Source organism: Manacus candei, unplaced genomic scaffold (assembly GCF_025592945.1).
Source record: "Manacus candei isolate 608988 ecotype Guabito, Panama unplaced genomic scaffold, ASM2559294v1 h1tg000011l, whole genome shotgun sequence".
Lineage (NCBI taxonomy): Eukaryota > Metazoa > Chordata > Aves > Passeriformes > Pipridae > Manacus > Manacus candei.
In genome coordinates this window covers 23,044,351-23,070,294 of record NW_026138059.1, presented here as the reverse complement: position 1 = coordinate 23,070,294, position 25,944 = coordinate 23,044,351, and the positions used below count along the sequence as shown (strand labels likewise).

At 38.2% G+C, this 25,944-nt stretch overlaps 1 protein-coding gene across 1 annotated transcript; it reads left to right on the top strand.

The window, feature by feature from the left end:
* Nucleotides 1–3,180: 3,180 nt before the first annotated feature.
* Nucleotides 3,181–23,279, top strand: LCA5 (lebercilin LCA5). Its single transcript, XM_051778037.1, has 12 exons — nucleotides 3,181–3,256; nucleotides 3,569–3,633; nucleotides 3,736–3,836; nucleotides 4,459–4,574; nucleotides 5,915–6,114; nucleotides 9,294–9,676; nucleotides 12,110–12,639; nucleotides 14,157–14,294; nucleotides 15,548–15,644; nucleotides 16,771–16,916; nucleotides 18,733–18,871; nucleotides 20,632–23,279. Exons 6-12 carry the CDS (start codon nucleotides 9,478–9,480, stop codon nucleotides 21,435–21,437), a joined length of 2,055 nt encoding a protein of 684 aa, XP_051633997.1. The 5' UTR covers nucleotides 3,181–3,256; nucleotides 3,569–3,633; nucleotides 3,736–3,836; nucleotides 4,459–4,574; nucleotides 5,915–6,114; nucleotides 9,294–9,477; the 3' UTR covers nucleotides 21,438–23,279.
* Nucleotides 23,280–25,944: the final 2,665 nt, after the last annotated feature.

Genomic DNA, 25,944 nt, shown 5'->3' with positions numbered 1-25,944 from the left:
GGCATTATTCTTAACGGAGCATTTGATGGAGAAGTCTGATAAGATGCCATTTGTTCTGAACAAGAGGCCTGTTTTCAGTATGACTCAATACCTGTATTCAATACCTATATTCCACATACATACTATCTGAACTCAACACCTGTATTACTTACATTCAGAAACTAATCATTAGTCAGTTACTAACCAAGCCCCAAATGGTTAGTTATGGCAATTAACCTATAAATTATCAACAAAAAAAAAAGTCCTTTATATGTCTTGTAATGCTTTCTCTGGTTGGTTTTTTAATTGCTTTTTCCGCTTACAATTTTCCTAGCTAGGGTGGACATAGAGATGGATTATGAATCCTTTTCATCCTATTTACAGCAACAACAGCATTTCAGATTCTGGCCTGGCTTGCTGCCAGATGCAAGCAGTACATTTCCTCCAGTTGCAAGCAATAAAATTATTCTGTCTTTGTCATTCCCTGGATCTTTTTGAAGGACATCAATGATTCTCTGCCAGTGTTGCTGTGATGAATTATATGGTTTAACTGTTTAGCACAAAGGTGAGCTATGCAAAGCCACAGAAGGATGAATTTTAAAAATGAGCCACATGAGTTTTTGTTTATTTAAAGCAATTTCATAATATTAAGGCAAGTATAGCAAAATTATTCAGTGCAATTAGGGAGACAATCAAAATTAGGAAATTCATAGACTGGGTTTTGGGTTTTTTGCATGCTTCATGCCTGTTTTCTTGGATTTTAGGATCAAAAAATTAAGAGCTCCATTCAGCTTGGGAGAATCCATGTCAGGTTATGCCTCACACGTACTTTATTGCTTTTGAAATACCAGTGTCTATCTCCTCTTTTTCACAAGAGTTTATGCTGACATCTTTATGATCACATTCTAGCCTACTCACTAAATCACATTTTCAAATAATTTAATTAAGAATACTCAGAGTTCTTGCACACAATGCACATAATTTTTGAGAATCTCTGAATTATTTCACAAGCATTATTTTTTTTATTTTTACTTCTAAAATTTATGGTCGGGGAGGAGGGGATGGCAATATTTTAATTTCCAGTGCATTAAAACTCTAATTTCCTTATTTTTATTGTGAAGAAACTGGAGGGTTTTGCCTGAAAATATTGCCATGGTAAAAAAACTGGTACTTTTTCCTGTTTCCTCCATTTTATTGTTTTTATTTAATGGTCAGTGAGCATTAATTTTGAACATCCAGAACTGTAGAAACTCAGTTTTGTCAAAGGCAAAACTGTCTTCTTCTCAAGAATGTCCCATTTATGTCTTCCCATGCAGGCAGGTTATAATTTTCGTACCAAATGTTCTGCTTTATCCTACTCCACCCAAATTCTTGTGTCACTTCCATCACTGTGCCATCATAACATATTCCATCAGCCAGTGATGCAAGCAAGATCTGCTATTTCCTTTGCCTTCCTCTCTCTAGAAAGAAGTTTGTTTAACTACATTTATTAACAAAGATTAGCATTAGGGTAAAAAAAAATACAACATTAACTTGGAGTAATAAAAGTCAAGGTTTAGAAACTCTCTTACTTCTTTGTGGAATAAACCACAACAGCCTCATTAAATTGGGCCTGCCTTTGAATTCAAGTGTATTTGCTGACTTTAGGCAGTACTTTTATCCTTTTGTCAGTACAATCCATTTTGCTTCAAGTTCTGGAATGCTAGCATTCCTCTTTCATTTTTTCCTGCTAGATTGGGGGAGTTTTGCTTTAAAATTACACCATGCACACACAGAGATATACATGTACCTATGCATAAAACCTGTCACATATTGGTCATACTGGCTATTTCTTTAACTCCTATCCTAGAAAAACATTTCAGCAGAGAGCACTTTCTCTGCTTTTGCTCTCATCCCTAACGAGTCGTTACACCCAGGTGCTGCCCTGACCTAAAGCTTTAAGACCTGTTTAAGATGGCAATGCTGGCATGTGCCCGAGTCCCCCCAAAGGCTTCCCTCAGTCCCACTGCCTGGAGGGGTTGTGAGGAGGTGCAATGAGTGCCAGCATTGTGGTGGGCTGCTCATCCACCCCCATGCTCCCTGGCAGCTCCCTGAACAGAATCACAGAAAAGACCTCTGAGATCATCGAGTCCAGCCTAGGACTGATAGGACTGAACGCCGCCATGTCAACTAGACCGTGGCACTAAATGACATGTCCAGTCTTTCCTTAAACGCCTCCAGGGATGGCGACTCCACCAACTCACTGGGTAGCCCATTCCAACCTAATCACCTTTTCTGTGTGAAATTCCTCCTAATGTCAAACCTAAACCTCCCCTGGTGCAGCTTGAGACTGCCCTGTCATCCAGTGGCCAGTTGTCTGGGAGAAAAGACCGACGCCCACTTGGTTATGACCTCCTTTCAGGTAGTTGTAGAGAGCAACAAGGTCACTCCTGAGCCTCCTTTTCCACAGGCTGAACAACCTCAGCTCCCTTAGCTGCTTCTTACAGGACATGAGCTCCAGATCCTTCATCAGCTTTGTTACCCATCTCTGGACACAGTCCAGCACCTCAATGTGCTTCCTGAACTGAGGAGCCCAGAACTGACACAGCACTCGAGGTGCAGCCTCAGCAGTGCTGAGTATAGAGGAAGAATCGCTGCCCTGGTCCTGCTGGCCACACTGTTCCTGATACGGGCCAGGATGCCATTGGCCTTCTTGGCCACCTGGGCACACTGCTGGCTCATGTTCAGCCGCTGTCAAACAGTGCTCCCGGGTCCTTTTCCCTGGGCTGCTGTCCTGCGATGTCACACACGCGGCCCGACAGAACCAAGACGGTGTCGGTAGGACAGGTCAGAGACTCAGGGAGGGCAGGAGAGACTCAGGGAGGGCAGAGCGGGGCAGGGCAGGGCAGTGCAGGGCAGACCCAGGGTAAGGCCGCGGCCCCGCCGCCCCCGCCAGGTCTCCCCCGGCGCCGCGCCAGCCGGGCCCGCAGCGCCCCCTGCCGGCGCGGTCGGAGCCGCGCGGAGCGGCAGCGTGACCTGAGCCCCGCACGGCACCCCCCGCCCTGCAGCACCTCAGCCAATCAGCAGCCGGAGTACGGCCCTTCACCAATGGGAAGAGCAGCTGCCCCGAGCTGGCAGGGCGAACAGCCAATGGCTGGCGCCGAGGGCCCGCCCCCCCCGCGGCCCGTTGCCGGGGCAGCCGCTGTCAATGGCCGCCGCGCGGCCCCTCCGAGCGTAACGCGGCAACCGCCGGCGCGTTCGCCGGGCGGGCGGGGCCGGGCCGGGCCGGGCCGGGCAGGTACCGTCGGAAGGGCCGGGACGGGGGTGGCTGGGACATCGAGGGGCGGAGGGGACATCGAGGGGCGAAGGGAGCGTCCGGGGGAAACTGGACCGCGGCGGGGGAAGGTTGTTTTCCTGGGGGCTGCGGGCGCTGGGAGCGGGCCCGGACCTAGGTCTGGGCTTGGCCTCCGAAAAGTCTCGGGCCGCCAGTATTCAGGCTCTTTCCTGCGATGTCATTTAGTGTGGGTACGATTCGGTGACTACGCTTAAAATGTGTTGTCAGGAAGTGCTGACTGAAAATAACATTCGATGTATTCTGTGCTCAGTGAAGGAAAGCTGCCCACTTGCACTTTGGGAACTGGAGAGCTGCTCCCAGGGATGGCTAAGCTGAACTAGGTAAGTCTGCACATACTGGGATATTGGTGGGAATATGAGCGACGGCGTGGGCCTCCGTGGTGGAGTCTGATTTAGAAACATAATCTCTTTTCCTGGTTGTAGGACTGGCCTGAACATTCCCTGTTTGATGTTTCCTCATCCCTGACCTGGGCCTTAGAGCAGCTTTTTCATTTTGAGAGCTGATGAAAGTAACACAGAGACAGGTAGACATAACATTGGCTTTTAAATATTGCATTTTAATTCACCGAAATGCAGGACAAGAGGACATAGTCTTAAGCTGCACCAGGGGGGGTTTAGGTTGGACATTAGGCAGAATTTCTTCACAGAAGGGGTGATAAGACATTGCAATGGGCTGCCCAGGGAAGTGGTGGAGTCACCGTCCCTGGAGATATTTAAGGAAAGACTGGACATGGCACTCAGTGCCATGGTCTAGGTGACACGGTAGTGTTTGGTCATAGGTTGGACTCAATGATCTCAGAGGTCTTTTCCAACCTCATTGATTCTGTGAGTCTGTGAGAAGCTGGTAAACCTAGAAGAAATGCATAGTTAAGTCAACAGCAGCAGAAAACTTCCCTAATAAAATACTTCCTCCTCACTAAAGTCTCATCACTGAGTATATTTTCTTGTGATTTATTATTTTGCTCCTCTCTCTTCTGGAAAAAATACAGCATTTGGTTATCAAAAAGATGGATGGGGGAAGAGGAGGGAGACGAATTTCTTTTGAAGTTTTTCTTTGCTCTTAAGTTCAGCGCTTTAATAACTTGGATTGATGCTTTTGTACTTGCCTGAAGCCGCCTTTCTTGCATTGTCCCTCTCTCGGAATAGGTGGAAGAACTGAGGAGGCCGTTAGAGGTCAGTGTTTGTACTCGGGAAGTGCCGTTTGGCGACCAGTGAAAGCACCGGGCGTCCCCTGGTCTTGGAAGGGTGTTAATACTGAAAAGGTCATAAAAAGTTTTATGAGTCTTACATTACAGAACTAAGCTCTGGGTGTACTGTGAGAGAAGAATTACTAAGTGGTTTTCCTTTCTGTCTGTTGCTTAATACCTGTAGTCCAATGGTTCTATTTCTGTTTCTGTGATTTTCTTAGGAGTAATAGGGGAGAATCTCCTGTCACCATTTCAGTTGTTTTGTGTTCTCTGTTCTGTCTATGTCCTTTGCAGTGGCCTGGTGCTCAACTGTTTTTTGTAATAATGAACATGTTTTCAATACAAAATATGAAAATAATAGCAATAGATAGAAGTCGTTGAAGTGAAAGGAGTATGAAATTCTGGAAACAAAACTCTTTCTAAAGTTTGTATAAGTCCATATTTACTTCAGCCATTCTATACTGCCCTGATCTCGATTCCTTAGGCTTCTAAAAGCCTGCATGGAGTCTTGAGGAGAGGGGACTGGGGTTTTGGTGGTGGTGGTGGACCTCAGTAGACCCACTGCTAACCTACAGTGTTTCATTTCTCATAAAATTATTACATGTACAAGTGGAAAATCAATATCTTTGTGGATTCACACAAGTTGAACTTACTTGATAATCAGCTCAAACTAGTTGGTAACAATTGAAAAATCAGGTAACAAAAACATTTCTTAATTAGGCAGTCCATAGGCTCACTGAAGTAAAACTCAAGTGTCCTAGTAATTCTTTTGTTCTCAAGACAAACTGTGCATTCTTTTGTTAATGGAATTATATTATAAACTGATGGAAAAATTAATTGACAAGACTTGACAAACTAAGATTTCTTGTTTCGTATGGAAAATAATATTACCAATTTATAAAACTGAAAATCATTTGAAGATTCAAAAAATGTTTTTGGCAATTCTCAAGGGAGCTTTCATTGGTTCACCTTTTTCAATTTGTTTTCAGTCCATTGCTTTTCTGAGTACTTCCAGAATACATCAGAAATTTCTGTTCATTTATATTGCTGTTTGTCAAAATTATACTTAATATAGCAAAATATTCTTAAAAGTGGGAAATATCCAGTACAGAAGTGATGGATAATTCTAATCCTCCAGTTCTTACAATTTGTTTGTTTTAAATACAGTGAATTATAAAAAGCATTCTTCAAAACGATTATTGCCTCTTTAGTGGACTCTTGCGGGACTGTAAAATAACTGATCAGCTTTAAGTTGATATGTGAAAGTGAGTGTTCTTGTTTTATATATATATAATTAGACATCTTGATGATTGAGCTATAGGAATTTATGCCTTCCCTAAATGCCATTTCCTTTGTTTTCAAACAAGAAAAAATCTGTGCGTGATGATTTCTTTTTATCCTTCTGTGTCCTGAAGGCAGACAAAATTTGTGTCTGTGCTGTATTTACACTGCTGAAGGTACTTGCCTCACAGAGTAATCCCTGCCTGCACAGAGGACTAGGTTAACACCTCTGGATGTAGCGGTGCTTCTAACAGTGATGTATGCCTTCCATAAGTCTAGAACTCCTCTGGATGCCACATGTGCCACTGTGGCCATGGAACAGTCTTGTGTCCAAGTAAGAGACTAGGTTGCTTGAATTCCTGCCAATTTGTTTTATTCAGCAGTTATAAGCAAAACAAGGAACACGAATGCAGAGCCAACAAATGATCGTTGGTCTAATTAAAATCTTAACGGTCTAATCAAAGATTGAATATTAGTCCAGATACTACCACAGTAAAAGCCACATGTGGTTACAGTGATACAGTCACAAACTCTAGTACCAAACCCTCTGGTGTTATCTTTGCTCACTCACTCATCCTCTGGGACTTGACTGGATTCAGCTGCGAAGGGGATGTCTTTACAGTAAGTCACCAACATTCCCTGGCAGGAGGAGGATGCTAATGGTTTCTTCCTCCTTGCCTTGTGTCCATTTGTGATCATTTTTACTGGTTGATAACACACTTATCGATGCCTTGCTCTTTATTCTATTCTGTTTTATTCTAATCATTGATTCACAGTTCCACATTACATCTGAATTTACTCCACATAGTGTGTTTTACATATGTTGAGTACTCATTCTTTGTCCTCTATGTTGCTGGGTTTTATCCAACTCCCAAGGCTGCCTCCCACAGAATTAAGCACAGGTGAGATGTTACAGCTTAGGGCCCCAGCACTGTACTGTGTTGGCACTTTCAGGCCCTGCAGTCACCTCATGCCTGTACCCCCCCTATGGTACATTTTTGCAAGGGTTGTAGATCACAGATGGTTCCCTCTTCACAGAATAACTACTGGTTGTTGCTGTCCCTTACTTTAAAACATAAATGTATACAAAGCTAAGCAAAAAGCTACAACAAATTAGATAAGTTCCCTGGTTGTTAACTGAATTTGTTGCAGCTAAATAAGCTGTAGCAAAGCTCCAGGCACCCAGGATGAGTTCAGACAAAGTCTGGCAAGTTTTGTGGCCCATGTTGTTAGCTGGAAAGAAAGCCTGTGGCTTCAATGACGCCACCTCACTTCATGTGGGTTACAAAAGCAACTACTGGTTTTAATGTTTTTTTTTCAGTCAGAGTGACTGTAAGAATATGAGATCTGTGTTACAGCCCTCCAGAGTACTATTTTTGTATCTCATATTAGTATTTTAATATAAATATATTATTTTACTTTTTTTTGTATTCTCTGAAATTCTGTCCTGTGGAGACAGACCTGATGTCTTGTCTGTGCATGCTCTAGAGAACAGGCTATCCCCAAAACTCTGCCAGTGTTTTAGTTTGTTATTAGTTTGCTCTTCAAGGAGCAAAATAACATATATTCTGCACAGGTGTTTGTGGGGCCAGGGCTTAGGAGTGGAGCTGTTTGGGAGTAGGAAGCACCTTCATATGTTCTGATGTTCTTACATGATCTTAGTTTTGCACTCATGTAAATGTATGGGGGTTTTGATTACACTTAGACAAGATAATACAGTTATGGTTAGGTCTATACTTTTGAAATATCTTTAGTAATTCCATTATTTCAGAAGGAAAAAGAGCAGTCAATACAGATCATTTGAATGTTCACAATAGCTGATACCTTCCAAGCATGTGTTTAGCAATCTCTAGAACAGTTGGTCATAAGCGTAGCTTGTCTTTTTTCTGGGCTTTGCAGTGAAATTTTAGTTTTCATCAGAATCCTTTTATATAAATTTTAGGCATGTCATTATTATTATTTAGACCACTTTGAGAATATTTAGATGCTTACAAATCATTATTTTGAAAAGTTACTCCCTGAGTAAAGAAAAATACTCTTTTCCAGGTAATTCGGTATTAATTTCCCAGCAGCTTCCCAGTTTAGAAACCTGATGGGATGTTTATTCCTCTAATTCTTTCTGTATAGATTATGAGGGCAAATGGATTCATTCCAGTCACTTGAGATAGAGTTGTGCTAATAGTGAAGCGTGCCAGAAAGCTGGAATTTGTAACAAAAACAGTCTTGGCAGCTGACATTTCTGTTCTGCTTGGCTATGCAATTCTGCATGTATAGGCAGTGAAGGCTGAGAAGCAGGCAAAGTTTATTTTATTGGGAAATAATACAGTGAAAAATTTACAGCTCATTTACAGGTGTGTTGAATGTCCTGCAGCGTAGAGCAGTTTTGATTGAAAGCTGCTCAGTTTTTTTGTGTGTAATTTGCTTTGTCATTTAGAAACGAGCTAGGAGCTTATGTCATTCAACAGGTAGAACTGATGAGCTCTGGTGCAAGGCCTATTTATTCACCCATTAGGGGCTTGATGTTGGATTGAAGACAGAGAAATAAGCTTGAGAGCTGTGAAGAGTGTTGAGAGAGACAAAAGACCTGGGAAGCTGAGCGTAGTCAGTAAAACACTTCTTAAACTGTTGAGAGAATTCTTTTGACTGAGAAGGTGAGGACAATTTTTAATGTATTTACTCCATTACGTTCTCAGGAAGTGTCTCCAAAAATAAAAAATGAAGTGATTTCACCTTGAGATTATGGGATTTTTCCAGTTTATATCAAAAGATAGGCTGCAGGAGGGGCCGTTTTCATTTTATACCTGCTGCAGGTGTACTGTTTACCATATACCAGCAGTGTAGTCGCTCTTATCAGATATAAAAATATATATATAATATAAAACATGTGTGCTCTGGTCAGTTCTTAAAGGCATGAAGCACTAGATTTTGAAGGGTATGAGAGTACTTTCCAGGGTGAAGATTGTGATATTTAGGTACAGTCTCATTAGTGGTTGGGGACAGAAGGTAATCCAGATAAATGGGACAATTATTTTCAAGCCCATTATTTAACATCATTGGATTGTCAGAAATTGTGAAATAGAGGATTTAGTCAAATTCTACCAATATCTCAATTCTAGCTGCATGGATAAGTTGTTAATTCATTTGGTTTGGAAGTTTTAAAACATGTCTTAATTAGTTTCCTGAATAACGTCAAACTTTTGCTTGCGTTCTGTTTTGTTTCCCAAATGTTCTATTTTGTTTCCCCTCTCTAGCCTGGGAGTAGTTTCTTATTCTTGTTCTGGATTTAATTTTCTGAATTCTGTGTTAATTTTCTGATTTCTCTTTTGGGATTGAAGAGCCTCAATCTTCTGAAAATAATAGTAGCATTCCGAGACTGATGTTTGTTACACTGAATATATATCTTAAGGTAACAAGGTTGTAAGAATCCTGAATAATTTTACAGGTTTTTTACCTTTCTTTCTTAACAGCGGAACACTGTTCTCACTGCTTTTTTCTCTCTCTAAATTGTTACAGAGAAATGCATTCTGAAGGATAACTACTGCTTACTGAACTGAACTGCAACGATCTCATGCTTTGGAGATGAAGATGATAAACCCAAGGAAATAATCCAGCTGCTCCCGTTGTGGCAACTGAAATATCCTTTGTGCCAAAATGAACAGTCTTTGAGAAAAATCTAGAAAGCTGTAAAATCTGAAAAATGGGAGAAAGAGTAAGGAGCCCAGATTCTGAACACGAGAGGAAATCAGATGAGGATAAAAATAGCGACTCCTATTATTCAGATGAAGGTAACGCGTCTCATTCATCCAGCCAGTCGCCAGCACTAAGCTCTCCATCTACAAGCCAAGAAAAGAGACATCACAAAACACAGGCTTCAAACAGCCTTGTGCACTACCAAGGTAGGTAGATAGCAGAATTGCTGCTTTGTAACTGCTCCAAAGAGTCAATTACCTTTGAAAACTGAAACAAAAGTGGGAAAGTAGCATTATGAGGATCTACAAGTAGGGTTGATGTGAATAACACTACAAATGGCAGGTAGACAGTAACTGCTCTGTTGTAAACTGAAATTGGTCTGTTCCTGCATAAGGAGGGGTGTTGGTGATTTTCAGAATTCTTCGTATTTTTCTTAACAAGGGAACGTGGCTTTTATTCTAGCCTTTTGTTGCATCATGCTGATGCTTGCTTTTTCTTTTTGACAAAAAACTCGAGGCCAAGGACCCAAGGGAAGTCCTTACTATGCAGTCTGTAAAAGAGAGACAATTATTAAAGCTCCCCTGACGAGATAACCTAAAGATATCTGTCTTGTGGAAGTCTAGTTGACTGAGCTTTCAACAACAACTTTCAACAAACAAATGAAGACCAGCAATGTGGCAAGAGAGAAAATTGGGTTTGGCGACAGTTAAGTTCAGGTAGAAATTCAAAAGAAAGCTTTTCCTGTTCCTTCCCTGAGGGTAAAATATTTCCAATTTGAGGTGACATAGCTCCACTTTGAGCTCCCTCACAGACATAAGCTGCTTTCTTGACTGGGGAGGTGAACATCCCTGCAAAAAAGAAGAGAATGGTTATACAGGTCCTGGGCTGAAATAGGGATATGAAGGCTTTCTGCCATGCTTTGACAGCTTGTTCTAAATAACTGTATGCATTTTCTGGTGAAGTCGTAGCATGTCCTGCCTTACTTGAGCAAGTGTCCCAGTTCATTTGTAAGTGCTTGATACTGTATGAATCATTTGGTCAATATTATGATCTAGATTGTGCCAGGTCTTGAATTTGCCCAGGGAGTGGATCTCTTCAGATTCTCACCAGTGTGAGTGTCCTGGTGCAACTGGTGTTTTGCTGAGCTTCTCTGTGTTCCAAAGTGGCATCTTCTCCATAGTGGTTATGGGTTAGCTGGAAAACAGAAACTGCAGTTCCTCTGTGCTATTTAATTTGAAGGGGGCAAATGAATGACCAGTTCTTTGATTACATAGCCAGAATTGAACATAATTATTACATGAAGGTATTGTGAATGTCATGTTATGTTGTCTTGAAAGACACTATGCCCCAATTTAACTATATGATCAAAAGTGCAATCACGGTAAATTTGTCCTAAGTATGGAGAAATTCTTGAAGGAGCTGGAAGTTTATGGTAAATGGGAATTCCCTTAGTTGGTGGTAGGAGTGGCATCATTCCCGCAGTGCATGTATTAGATAATCTTTTCACACCTGAGTATGACATAAGTGTTCTTTGTAAAGGAAAAAAAACACACCTTCTTTTGTTTGCCCAAGCTGTGGAAAAAATGAACATCAAGCAGAAAATGAATGAGCATTTGTGTGAAATTTTTATAGGAAATTATAAAAGTATATTTTTAAGCTGTTATTTTTGCTGAAAAGTATTCTCTAGAGAAACATGCTGAGTGCCAAAGGGGAGGAAGAATTTGCTGTCACACACACTCACTGTCTGTGTATAGGTAACTGCACTATTACTGTATCCCAGCTTTCCAGCTGGAATTATAAACTGCTGCTCAGCGTATTTCTTTCAAACACTGAGGTACCTTAATGAATTAAGCTTGTATGAATTATCTCTATTAATTCAATTGTTTTAAGAGATATTTTTGGTGGATTATATGCTTTATTTTTTGAGTGTGGCTTGAGAGACAAATAAGATAGAAACAAAATGTTCAGCTTTTGTCTATGGGGATGGAAATAAAATAATAATACCAAATAGGAATGCGAGCGGTGCATACAAGTAATCAAATGAGAATACTGTGTGGAAAATAACTTGTGATACAAGAATAAATTATTCAAAGAGAACTGAATTTTCATGGGATTTGTAATTTTGCTTTGGAGGCTTTTTGCATTGAGCCTTTGAAATCTGCTGGTTTGTCTGTAAGCACGGCAGCTGGATTTGAAAATACTACTGCATTTGTCTGGGAGAATTACATCTTTCATAATACATAACTAGCTAGTGATTAGCTAATTGTTGCCATTTTAAAGCATTTGATAATTTCGTATGCATTATAGTATCCTATTTCTAAACCATTTTAATAAACAATATCAAAATATGATTGTTGTTTCTGATACGATTTGCAGATGATTACTTTACAATGGTCCTGTGTTAATGGCTGCAAATATTACTTCTTACAGTAGATCACAGACATAGATCTCCATTTTTTGGCTATCAAAAGGAACATAGGTCTGTCATATATATGCCTTTTATTGCCTGGTTTGAAATCTGCCATCTCTGCTAAGTATTGAAAAATTGTTTTAGGCAGAGCTTGATTCCAAGAAGGATGCCTGAGTAGACAAACTGCCTTGTCTAATAGTAAACGTGCTTTTTATTTTTTCTCTCTTAGCCACAAAGAAGTTGGATTCCAAATATGCACCAAGCAAGAGAGGGACGCGGTGGGGTTTCCGTTCTCAGAGCCTCACTAGGGATTCTCCTGCAAAAGATATAGATCTTGTTACAAAAAGAGTTCTTTCTGCGAGGCTGCTGAAAATCAATGAGCTCCGAAATGAACTGACTGAACTCCACATCAAACTAGATGAGCTGCAGAAGGAAAACAGGGCACTGAAGAGGCTTCAGCACAGGCAGGAGAAAGCCCTGAATAAGTTCGAAGATACAGAAAACGAAATCTCTCAGCTCCTTGCTCGGCACAACAATGAGATTAGAATATTAAGGGAGCGCCTGCGAAAATCTCAGGAGAGAGAACGTGCAACTGAGAGACGGTTGAAAGATTCGGAAGATGAACTGTACAGAACAAAAACTGTCTTGCAGAAGCTGAAAAAGCTGTCTGCAGATAAGCACCTTGCTGAAAGAGATGACCTGGCAAAGAAACTAGCCAATGCAGAGAGCAGGCTAGAGGACAGGGAAAAAAGAGTTAAGGTGAGATGACTTTCTTTTTGTAAGAAATTTCAGATATTTCTTACCATAATGAATTGTAATTTTTCACAGTCATGGAGCAAAGAGAAAATCAGTATTTTTTGGTTTTACGCAGAAGTAGAATCAAGTAAATTATTTCCAAGGTGATTATATAGTTACATACTTGGTAGTTGTGCATTCAAATTTCTGTTTACAAATTAAGTGTATTTTCTCAGAATATAGCCTGTGGATTTGTGCTTTTAAGTGTTTTTATAACTAATAATAATATTTCAGAAGTGCATGCAGTTATAATACAACTCTATGCAATCTAATTTATCCTCTTGGAGGGGAAGCATTTGTTAAAAATTTCTGAGTATTTAGGGAACTGTACACTAAAATTCTAAAAAAAAAACCTATATAGTAATTCTTTTTCAATTTTTAAACAGCATTCATGCAGTGTTTGATTGTCCACTATTCTGCACACCCAAGAGCTCAGCTGAACAAAATTAGAGCATTTTTTAAATACTGAAATGATCTTTAAAACATTTTATGGATATGCATTTTAAGAAGTTTGTCCAATATATTTTATTAATTTTGTCCAGTCAAAATGTTTATGTTTTTTAAACATGTCTAAGTGTGTCTACACTGTAAATATGTCTATAAACTCTTCTTGCTTAAAAATTGTGTTAACACTATTACATCTATTGGTAGTGGTACTGTTTTTATACTAGATATTTTTATACATAGTACATAAATTTTATTCTATTTTTAGCTGAAATTATCTTGGTCATTAAAATTAAGTTAAAGTTTTTTGTCTGTATTAGTAATCAAACCTAAATTACATTATATAGATAACAGATCTGAAAATCCAAAGGATTAAGCTGGAAACTAACCTTTTGTAAAATAAATCCCAAAGTACAAAGATATAAACCACTGAGTTAGCCAAACCACCTCACCCTGTAGTGTTACCATCTGTTATCTGTAGTTTTATGATCAGGTATTTCAGCATTTGTAGTACTAGATCATGTTAAAATAAGTCATGCTTTAAAAAGGGATTTTCTTGTCCTTTTTTTTCCTTCTTTCATCAACACAGTTCACTTAAAATATCTATTGCAAGACAAAGGTATGTAAATGCAATCGTAATCACAGGCTAGTTTCTAGTTGAAAATTTAAAAATTCTTTTTTGTCTTCTTCCTTCTAATCCTGCACTCTGAGGGAGGGATTCTGTCTAACTCATCAGTTGGAGATCTGTCTTAGAGACACAGAGGTCTACTGTGGCAAGAGCCTTGCAGAAAGTAGTGTGAGTTCCCATTATGTCCTCAAATCACCTCTCAATACTCAGAAGGATGAGCTGCAGCATCTGCAGGTGCTCTGTCTGCCCCCTGAAAGTTAGGATTAAGGGTTTAAATGTATTCAGTGTTACAGAAGTGGTGGAACTGATATTTAAATCCAAGACACTGGTTTACTATAATTTTATTTAAGTAATTTGACTATAGAAAGTACTTCGGTTATTAAAAAATAGTATTTTGTTTTAATTGAAGGATCTGGAAAGAAATCTTGAGTTAAGTGGTAGCAGTTTTCAACGAGAGTTACATTCAAAGAAAAAAAAGCTATATGAGGCTCAAGAAGAAAACAGAGTTCTCCAAGAAGAGCTTCATCAGCTAAATCAGAAGCTGAAGGTAAAATGTGGAAGGAATAGAAGTTGCTAACCATGTTCTGGCATTTTATCTTTGGAAGTATCTGCAATCGCGTTTGAATAGTTTAGCAGTAACTGCAGTCTCTGATGGGTACTTAATTATGTACCACGTGTGAGTTCTTTTCCTGCATTAAATCAAAATGTTCTGTGCTCTGACCCTCCAGTGTTTACAGCAGGAATGTTTCTACATTAATCATTATTGTTAGTGCTAGTTAAGAAAAGTAAGATCGAGTACATAACCAAGCACTGAGATTAAACCACAGAATCTACTGGAAAATTAGGTTTTGAACCCTTGAATTCAAAATTAAATCTGCAGGCATAAACAGTACTTTATGTTACTAATGTACTTGCATTGCAGTAGATTTGTGTAAAGATTATTTTCATGTATTTTTTATGTCCTCATGTGTTGCTAAATTTATGCAAAGGTTTATTTGCATCCCCCCCAACTATTGTTGCCCAAATTCTCAATTAAAGTACTTAAAATATTGTTATATTCTACCCAGTCAGTTTATCTTTAGGGGAAAACAAATAAAAAAAATAAGTAAGACTTGAGCTAAAGTGCTTAGTTTCTAGGAGAATTTCCTTGAAACTCCAAGTCTCAAACATGTTGGAGATGCACTAGTTCACCACCTTCCTAGCTATTAAGCAAGTAATAGTGTTAGTAGCTGTAAAACTTACTTGTTTAGAGTAAGTATTTTAAACCTAGTTTGTTAGTGGAGAATTTGATAGTTTGCAAATATTTTCATTGTCAGATGATGTCACTGCTCATTTCTGCATTTTAGTCAATAAATGTGCTAAAAGAAGAGTTTGCCTCTCGCTCTATGATACAATGGGCCTCCACTCCCTGATACTGACGTGCCCTGTGACAAGTATTGCTTGCATTGAAATGTTTAACTCTTTATGATACTTTAAATTTAGTTGTGCAATCTATAGACACATTGTAAGTCTTCTTTGTGTTTATGGAAGTGTTGGTGTTTACTTTTATTTTCACTGCAGAGCTGCTTTTTTTCCCTAATATTTTGCTAATGAGTTTCTTTTGGGAGAAATTTCTATCTGCTTTTTTATAGCATAAACAAGGTTAGGAATGTGATTGTTATCCTTAAAACATTGGGTGAAACAATTGATTACTCTGTTTCTATTTACAATATGTATTTTTAATTTAATGTACAGCTTTGCTAATGGCTAGTAAATGAAATTTTAGTAACTCATTGTTATACCTACCTCTTTCATTCACAGGAAAAAGAAAGAGAACTTGAAGCAAAAAATATATATGCTAATCGTATGTTGAAGCTATCACCAAGAAAAGACATGGATATTGTACAAAGAAAAAGAGGTAACTTTTATGAAGCAACAAAGAAAAATTATTGGCACCACTTTGAAATGACTCAGCTGGGTTATACCTTTTGTGACACTTGGAATTTCGCTCTGGTGCTGCTTGTTCAGGAACGTTTGTCTTTTTGCGCTGCTTTCATCGCAGCACTGGTGACAAAGGAGGGCACATGGATTGTTGACTGTTCTATAACTGCAGCAGAACCAAAACATAGAACTTTACCAAACAGGAGACTTAACTCCTTTCATATCAGATGTTCTTGGCTAAAGGCAGAAGGGAAGGTTGTTAGTAAATCTCTGATAGATCATAGGTAATGTTCACTTGACAATAAATTACAGAAGCTTTAAAAATATGTGTTTTCACTGCTATGAATATTTTGGTGATCTGTTTTATTTATTTCTTACTGATTCAAGTTTATTGTCTGTCATATGAGCACCCTCAAAGGGTGCATATGTCCCTGAACATAATCTTCTAAAATTATCAGTACCGTGATTTCTTCTGGTGTGAAAAGGCAGCCTCAAACCTTATGCTACCCACATAAATATGTGTGTTCTATGTGTGTACTTGGGCTATTATCACTGAATCAGTAGAATCTATTTGTCAGAAGCAGCAGAAATTTATGAGACTGTTTTAAATATTTAATGCCAGTATTTCAAACAGTTTGTCTACTGCTCATTTTATTATAGATGCTCTACTATTATTCCATTTTAGGTTCAGATTTTTTAAAATGTTATTCCTTCGAGATAAGTGTGCATGTTTCAAAGATGCAAATAAGTGAATTTTAATTTTATGAGTTTGCTTCTGTGACAAGCAGTAAGATGAGTGACATATTTTGTGGGGATTTTTAACAAATACTCAATATACTGTAATGACACTATAAGTAGCTTTAAGGTGGTTTTTTAATTATTTTTTCCAGTAGAATTTTTGCATGCATTTTTTTATAATTTTTTTTATAATTAGCTTTTACGGATGCTTAAAACAACTGTGTGAAACTTGTCAATACTTTTCACTTCCATTGACTTCAATACAGTCTTTTATGTTTACTGCAAATCATGAAAAATGAGACATAGGTATATAGCAGGATATTTTTGAGCAAAACCACAATTTAATTAGTTTGTATTTTCTACAGCCAACAACCAAAATATTAAAAAAGGACCACATCTCACAAAAGGTGTACAAACCAGTGGATACTTCTCACCACCAGAACTTCTTCCGGAATCAGAACTTGTCTGTGGTGACACAGTAAACAAGAAAGAAGGAATTCTTCCTAAAATAGTGAGTTCCATAAAAATTTGAGACCTGCTCCAGATAATTCACCTATCAGACTATTCAAGGCAGAGCTTTTAGAAAATATGTGTAAATATACAAATATAAATATATAGAAAATATGATTTAGAAAACATTCTGGGTTTTAAGAGAAAATCTACCTTTCTACAAATATCATGCTCCATTTTTGTGACAGTTTATCATATTCTGTGTCTTGAGCCACTAGCTCAATTTGCTTCTTTTTCTGCCACTGTTATATCTTTCAAGTTTTTGAGGCTTCATTTTTGTTTTCTCCCCTTTTCTTTGTTTCTGATGCTTATTTGAGCAATCTGTTAAACAGCGATGGCTGCCTTTTCTCTCTTTTCTCTTTGGTCTTAATTATGGTTTCTTTTACTTTCCAGATTTATTTCACAATGCATAAATCTAACACTTCCTCTTATTGTCACAGTGCTGGTATTTCTTCTGGTTTTCCAGCTTTGTCAAAATGCTTGGAATTTTTTTTTTTCCATTTCCCTTTTTATTATAAAAATAGTACTACTAGAAGTATTGCTAATACTTTTGTGACCCCAGGCTAAAATCAAAGAGATTTGTTAAGTCTTAAAGATCAGAATGAGCCAGATTCTGGTACAAATTTTACAAATAAGGCTAGGACTATTTTTCAGAAGTAATGCTCTGAGGATGGTCTTGACTGGCTTCCAGTTAGGGCTGAAACTTTTTTATGGCTGTTTCATTTGTATATTCTCTCTTCCAAAATCCTTTCTGTAACTATGAATGTAGTTTAATGTATATATTATTCCAATATATACTTGGGTGTGTGAGTTACAAAACCATACAGTTGGTACAAGTGCAGTTGGACTCATGAAATCCAACTATATGATCTCTATATGGTTATTGCTTTAAATAATGCAAATTAGATTTGGGTAGTGAGTTTTTAAAGTGAAGCATTTTAAATACCTGGCTACCATCTCCTTATGTAGTTTATACTTTTTAATATAACAATGATAATCTTGTACATGAAGGGAAAATACTTTCAAGTTTTTTTGACTAATAGTCATATTTTCTTTGTTCATTAAGTAGTAACTATTTCACTTAGAAGTGTATTTTTAATTTAGAAGCTTATTTTGCTCTAAAATGAGCACAACCTACAAAGTTAGCTCCACATGTTGGACTACACTGACTTTTTTTTCACTTCATTGCCACTACTTTTCTGTATTATTAATATCAGCAGTGAAAATCACTATCTTTTCTGCAGGTTCCTTCCTTTTAAATGTGTATGTATACTCACTAGCTGAATTTGTCATGCAAGAATAAATCTTTCTCCTTCACTGTTTGTTACTTAATACTTCAAAAATTTGAGAAACTGCCTGAATCTACAACCCACTTGCTTGAGTGAAAAGATCAGACTGTGGAAGTAGAGGGTCACTAGTTGCTTGCTTGTTGAGAGAATAAGGTGGTGAGGTTTGGCCTTCTGTTAAAGTCCTTAAAGAAGACAACTTCTGACTTCTAAAGAAAACTACCCTGACAGTGATAATTTTCCTTTATGACATTGGAGCTGCAGCTTTCCTGAAATGTGTAATACAGAATAGAGTTGACTGTCTATTCATTTTGTTTCAGGTGTATAAAACAATGCTAGAAGTGATGATATTTTGGGGCCAAACCCCTGGGTTGTCAAATCTGATTTGGCTTAGGGTAACTTACTTTTTTTATGTGTAGCAGTAAGGATGTGATTTCAGAATGACATAGAAGTTCTTATGATTTTGTTAGTTTGTTTGTTTTATTGACTGTTTTTCCCCATCAGTTTTGGTTTTGTATTAATGTGTTTCAGGAAAAAGAAACTCGAGACAAAGCGTGGAAAGAGCAGACAGACCTCCTAAGACAAGACCAAAACAAGGAAAGGGAAGAGAAACTGAAATATTTTCAGGAAATGCAGGCTTTAGAGGAGAGAGTTTCAAAACTTCATGATGGTAAGGAAAGAGGCAGCTGAAGGCTGAAAGATGCACCATAGCATACTAATCAAATGAGGCTGCTGGTTTCTGGTGAGAAGAGCAAAATGATTTTGCAGCGATCACTACAGTGGAAAATTATTTTCAGTTATATTATGCAAAGAAGAATCAGAAAAAATATAGGATATAGAATCATCTGTGTCCTGCGATTAAGTATGCAACAGCAAAAAATGCTGTCCACAAAAAAGCGTTGCAATCTTAAGAGATTTTGGTTTACAAAACAAGAATGAGATAGCAGGTAAATGCTGATGTGAGCTCTGACTTGCTAAATGTTATTGAGGTAGGCAGTAGATTTTTACTATTGTAGAACAAATCTGCTTTCTTTAATATAGCCTATTTTTTCAGTACATATCTACTTCACTTATATAATTTGAAATTGTAGTTTCTCTTTTCAGTTTTGGTTATCTGAATCATTTGTTGTGGCTATTTGAAAAATGTCAGTTTCTATATTTTAATACTGCTTTTTTATTCACTTGATTTTCACAGCATCTTAATGACTTCTATTCATAAGTCAGTCTCAAGTATTTTAGATGGGCTTCACGCTGTCATGTTAAAGAACTCTTTCAGTGATTATAGTTAATGAACAGTAGCACTTATTGTATATGACAAAAATTCTAAAAATCTGTAGCTGTTTTCAGAGGTAAAGTCTGTGAAAATCTTCTAACACAACTTACATAAGCCAAGAATCTGCTCTATTATGTCTCTGAATAAGATGATTTAACCACTTTACCCATCGTACGATATAAGCTGGTATTTTCCCCATCTTACAGACAGAAAGGTAGCTCCTCACTTAATTTGATAGAATGATATACTACTGAAAAAGTATTTATTAAATATTTTAACTGAACTGTTGCAGTTATTTCTGAAAACTTGAGCTGAATTACAGTAGATAACATGGAACTCCATGAAAACAGAAGTCAGAAATTTGAGTAAAGTGTTGAAAGGAGAATGCCAGTATGTTGCAGGGGCCAAGTAGTCATATTCAACTTTTGGCCAAATACATGTCTGTTGTCTTGATAGAAAAATATTTTGAAAAGAGAAATATTTGAGAAGCTTCCTCTTTCTTCTACACATAAGCATTTACAGGTTCTGGTTATAAGTTTGTTACTGTTTTGCACCTTTGGTGTCCCTTCATAGCTGTGCGCAGTCACTCTCATTGAGTCCACACAGTGATGCACAGACACTTGTGTGAAGGTGTTTTCTGTATGCAGTGGATGCAGTATATTTTAAATCATTCACTTCTTGAAATAGGTAATGACTCCTATGACTTTGAGATCTGATAGCTTCACAGGAGTAGTTACCTTTATGGGAAAAAAAACCCCAAACATATATCCCAGGACCAGCCTAATGTCAGTGATGATGACAAAACTAAACTACTGTGCAAGTCAAAACTATTAAAAACAGTAATGTTGTATTAATTTTCATTCAAACCCAGGAAGTGGGAAGGCAATTGGCAGAAATTAAATTGCTCTGAAAATTCTAAAACATGGATAATGTCTGGATGCCTTTGGAAGATGACAATAGACTTTTATACTTAGCAGAGAACCAGGAGTGGATTTAGTTGTAATTTTTGAAGAATTTATTTTTGCAGTAGGAAAACCACATTGTGCATAGAAGAACATGTTAAAAAATCAATGGCTTTTGCTTGCATTATTTTCAAAATCTTTTAAGGGCACATTACAATTAAAACATTTTAAATATTGCTTAAACATTTTTCACAGAGTGGGAAAGGAAAGAATATGACAAAATGAAAAAAGAAAGCAACTTTTTATTGGTTAAAGAAGAGAAAATGAAGATGGAGGCAGAAATCCACAAACCTGAAGTAGAGAGTGAAAGCCCTGAAATGTTGGAAGAGCGGCGAAAAAGAGAGTTCCTGCTTGCTAAAATGCAAGAAATTGATAGAGAAATTCAAAGTACAGCAAACATGAAACCAACTTCCCAAGCACCACTCATAAATACAGCAAGAAAATCTGATTCCCTGGAGAAGAAGGAAAAAACTAATCCATTCTTTGAGGTTCCAGGGAAGGTTACTAATGGATTTTCTGTAAAGGACAGCCAGGACGATGCCACAAGAGCTCAAGGGCAGAAGCAACAAAATGTAAGGACTGTAGATTTAAGTTGTGAGTTAACATTTGGTAGTTATGTACCTTCCTTTGGGAAAGGATCAGGGAGACCAAGTTGGCTTACTCAAAAAAGTGACAAATTAGAAGAAAATGTTAAGGAAGATGCAGATTTCGATAGTAAGAAAGAAAAGAAGTCCAATTTAATGGAACAACTCTTTGGAAGCAGTGCCAGTACCGTTGTTCTCTCTAAAAATAACAATACACCACCTTTTGATGTAGATTGGGATTCTAGTAATACTCCTTTTGTTGATAAAAACAGTAAACTCAAAGTAAAAGAAGACAATGAGCTTTTTGGTGAAGGAAGAAACCTAAACAGACACCGTTTGCAATACACTACAAGCAAGCCAGGAGTCAAGACCCTTGGTTCTTTAGAAGATGAAATCGAAGAAGTAATCTTACAGTGATCATATTTTATATGTTTCATATGTAAATACTGAAAAACTATTTTCATGTAATATTTATTAGATACAGATTTGAAAGATGTCAGATATATTGTAAAGCCTTATGAAGGAATAATTTGCATAAATGGGTATATGTATAGAGGAGAGGTGCAGTGCTTGTTTGGTTTTTTTTTTACCTGAAGGCTGCTCACAATACACTGCTTTTCAATTGGAGTACTTCTTTTAGGCCTCAGATATTTTCTTTCTCACACATTTGGAGAGCCACTTAACTGTGCCAGGAGAAGGCATGTGTAATATCAGTCATGAAATGGATAGAAGAGACATCCCTAGCACAAATTCTCTTAGAAAGAGAATATTTTACGCTGCTGTCATGTTATCTCATAACATCAACAGAAGCACAATTAACTCAGGAACAGCCAATTTCTCTTTTGTGTAGGTTTTCTGTGGACCTTACTACCAAATGTGTCTAAGTCTTCTCATTTATACAGATTATATTTGTTATACAATACCATTTTTTGTAATTTCTGAATTTTATATGTAAAATTCCAATCATTACTAAGTAATTTTTTAACAAAATGGTTTTATTAAATGAGTTGAGTAAATTTTTTGTGTGTAGATCCTCTTTAGTACAAAGTTCTGACTTTTTATATTGTTTCTTGATATTGGGGAAGGAGCTGGTAGTAACATTACTAGTGATGTTATTTACTGGTTGGTGCTGTGTACACAAATGAAAAAGGTAGGTAATGAAGGATTTAGCAGAAACATTCAAGAAAATAAGCTGAAGGTCATTCCTTACTAGAACAACATATTTTGAAATGCCTCTCTGATCCCTATGAGCCTGATTCAAAACATACTAAAATACAGAGAAGAAATCTCATAATTTCAAGATGCTCTGAGTCAAGATTTCTCTGAACACAATGATTTTTCTGAAAAGAAAGACTGGTGTCTGCATCATGCAGTCACTTTGTTTGCTCCCCATTCAGAAAGAAAATTAGTCACAGATCCAGACCCAGTGTCTGGGACTGTTCCGACTTCTCAGTAGTGAAGAGCAGCTCATGTTCACCTGTTTGCTTACAGTCCCAATTATATTCATTGTAATATTACAGATTTTATCAGGTTCATTTTGCTTGCAGATGGTCAGAATATCAGGACAATTCTGACTGGCAACAGCGAATGTGCTATTAAACACTATCTGTGTTACTCTACTGCAGTGACTTCTTTGGGGGGAATACTGTGGCATAAGAGGTAGGAAAAGTCTGTGAGTAGACACTGTGGGTGTTTGTGAGTGGCTGGTTATTTGTCTTAACTTCTTGTCCTACTTGTGGGTGACTGCTGCCCTTCTAGAAGAAGGTGCCTTGCTCCTGAAGATACTTTTGAGGGGGTGGGTTGTTTATTTTTCTTTCCTGTGGCTGAGGATTCTAAGGCATAAAACAATGATGTAGCTGCTGCAGTTATTAAGGATCGTGTGTATGGAGGGATGGGTTGGTTTTTGTTTCTTTGCACGTCAACTCATTAACATCTGGCAAATTCTAATATCATGCTGAACTGATGTGCCCTGCTGCTTCAATTACAAATGTGTAGTTTCTAAGCTGTTTTATATTATCGGCCCCTTCTTGAGTTCACAAATTTTCACATCCTGTTACCAGACACTTCCTGAAGCAAATACTGCGGTGACTTGCACAAATAATAAAAGATGTATCTGCTTTAGGAATCTGAAAAGAAATTGATCTGCTGGGAACAGTATCACAGGTATAATTTTCCTTTTCCCCTCATTGCTGTCCACCTCTACAGCTTATTTATTCTCTTCTCCTGCAGCACTTTCTACTTTTAGAGTTACTGGTATACAGATACCATTATAATTAAAATGTATAAAGGCAGCACTTTGAGAGGTAATCTTCTGATAGTGGGAGGAAACCTTTTGATTCTTCTAGCATCTGTAAGCAGCATTTCTGCTATTGAGTAGTAGTTTTCTACTCACTGAAGAAAATTTTGCAAGGTCTTAAAAGGGTCTGTAGACCTTACAACTGGGCACACTGATCTCCTTTAGTCCTCTGGACCCCTGGTCTTGGGTACTGTAGCTGGGTAATCTTCATGTTGCTTTTAGTGGTGGCAGTGTTTAATAGCACTTGATTGACTGCAAAAAAAAAAAAAATTCAACTTGTGCAATAAAAAGTAGGTCACAAAAGCTTTGATGATTTGTGTTTGATTTGATGTGTATATCCAGTTGTAGGTTCTGTTTGATGTTTAAATGTGTGGCTATTACTTCTGTTGTGTTTTGCTTTCCTTCTGAACCACCAAAGATGAGAAATTCCTCCATTCCAACAGGAAAGGGTCATTAAAGTTTGATTAACAGTTTTAGTGAGATATTCAGGGAGATTATTACTGCCCCAGGAAAATTGGTCATCCAGTTCTGATCCCAAGGAGGGTGGTCATCAAAGAAAAGTATCTGAGGAGCATCTGATGAGAGTAGGCAAGTGTCAGAGCTCATCTAACAGAGAAAACAGGAAGTTTTAAGAATAGATTTCTCTTTTTGAGAGAGGAGATGAACTGTAGAGCATGGGGGGAGTGTAGTAAATCTTCTGTGGTCCAGAAGAAATGTAAACCATCAGAGTGGAACTTGGGATGCCCTTCACAACTCTGAACTGAAGCCTGGAGAACGCTACGGTGGTAAGAAAACTGAACTAGGAAATGCTTAAACATATTGAATTTTTTTCTCAGCTCTGTGGTATCTTTGGGCTTAGCTAAAGACTGAAAAAAAAGGTGATTTTTCAGAACGCTGGTAAATCCTATGTCTGTGGTTTTGCTTTGCCTTTTGTATCCATGCCTAAAGAGGTAAAATGCAAATTTATAATGCTTCCAAAATGAGGACACTTGCAGAGGATGAGCTTAGGCTACTTGGTAGCCTCAGGTTCATTGCTGGTCCTGAGACAGAAGGTCTATTCCAGCCAGCCCTGAGTCTATACGAAATGTCAGGAAATGTGAAAGAATATCTAATCTGGCATGTTAGGAGTATGAATTTGATCGTGGAAACATAGTGGGACATGTGGCTATGAGAGCATCAGCAGGGCTTTTGCTGACACTTGTGCTCTAGAAGGTGCTTCAGGTAAGCCTTTGCTATTCAAGAAAATAGTAATAAATTCTGCATGGTGCTCTGAAGCACCGACCTGCAAAAATCAATGCAGCAGAAGTGAGTGCCTTCAGGAGAATCGTGCTGCCAGTTGCAGGAAGGGAGGTTTTGTTCCCAACGTTGCACGGCTTTGCTAAACCTGACCTACTCTTGTTCCAAGATGACAACTTTAAGCATAAGAGATGCCCCAGGTGACATTGCTCATTTATAAAATTCCCTTTTGTTGGATCAAATTTAACGTGCTCTCCTGTTTCGAATTATCTCTTTGATTAGCTGCAAAGTTTTGATGTCTGCAGGAGGAGAACAATTGCATCAGTGTGCACCGTCAGCCAGGACTTGTGACTGCTGGGGGGTTGCTAGGATACCTCTCTAAAAGGTACGATTCACTTGATTAACCACCAACCCAGTTTGCATGAGAAATATTTTCCCTATCCTTGTTTTGTGCTAGTGTCAGCTGTGCATCATATGTGCATGTGTGTTTAGAGCAAGCTACAGGTTGATTGTCATGTGTGTTCTTTGCTGCCTTTTGATATGCAATAAAACCCTCTGTGCTTCATAGCAAAGAACCCAGAGGTATAGTAGCAGTTCCAGTAATCTGTAAAATGAACATTATTTCCACAGGGGAACATCAACTATAGAGAAGGTTTGACTTTGGATATGCATTTCTGGCATTATAGCTAAGGCTTAACTTTATATCTGTGAAGATGTAAGGGAATTTTCATCTCCTATGTATTATTTTCTTTCCCACTCTGAGCAGGGGGTTGGACCAGATGACCCACCAAGGTACCAGCCAAAGCTATTTTGTGATTCTGTCATCCTTGCCACATTCCACTGGTATTAATGCTCCCTTCCAGTGGAAATCCTTTGCACAAAGCCCCTTCATTCTACTTGCACAAAGTTGCCTCAGATAGCTCCTGTGTGCCCATCTGTCCTTGAATATGACAACATTGTATTTGGGATGCAAATCCTGACTCAACTCCCTCCACAATAGCTGCTTCCTGCATGCTTATCTTTCCAATACCCTTTTTTTTTCCTCCATCTTCCTGTTTTCTGAAACATTTTGTTCAAACTTTGCCTTCAGGACATCTTGCCATCATTTCTGTGAATCCTCCTTTGTCCTGCAACCCTCTTTCTGCACTTTCCCTCAAATTTTCATAGACTCCTTGCTGCTTCCATGTCTTTCGTTCTGATGAACCATCAGAATACCTTTGTTCTGCCTGAACAGACTTCTGCTTTTCATCCCCTAGGCATCACAGTTATCTTCTCGCTAAGTACCCTTTATCTCCTCTCCCTTGGTTTCATTCCTCATTCTGGAGCTCTCTATCAGCTGTGTTGTGCTGTTTTTCTTCTCACCTGTAGGTGGAAGTAATGTTGCAAGAGAGT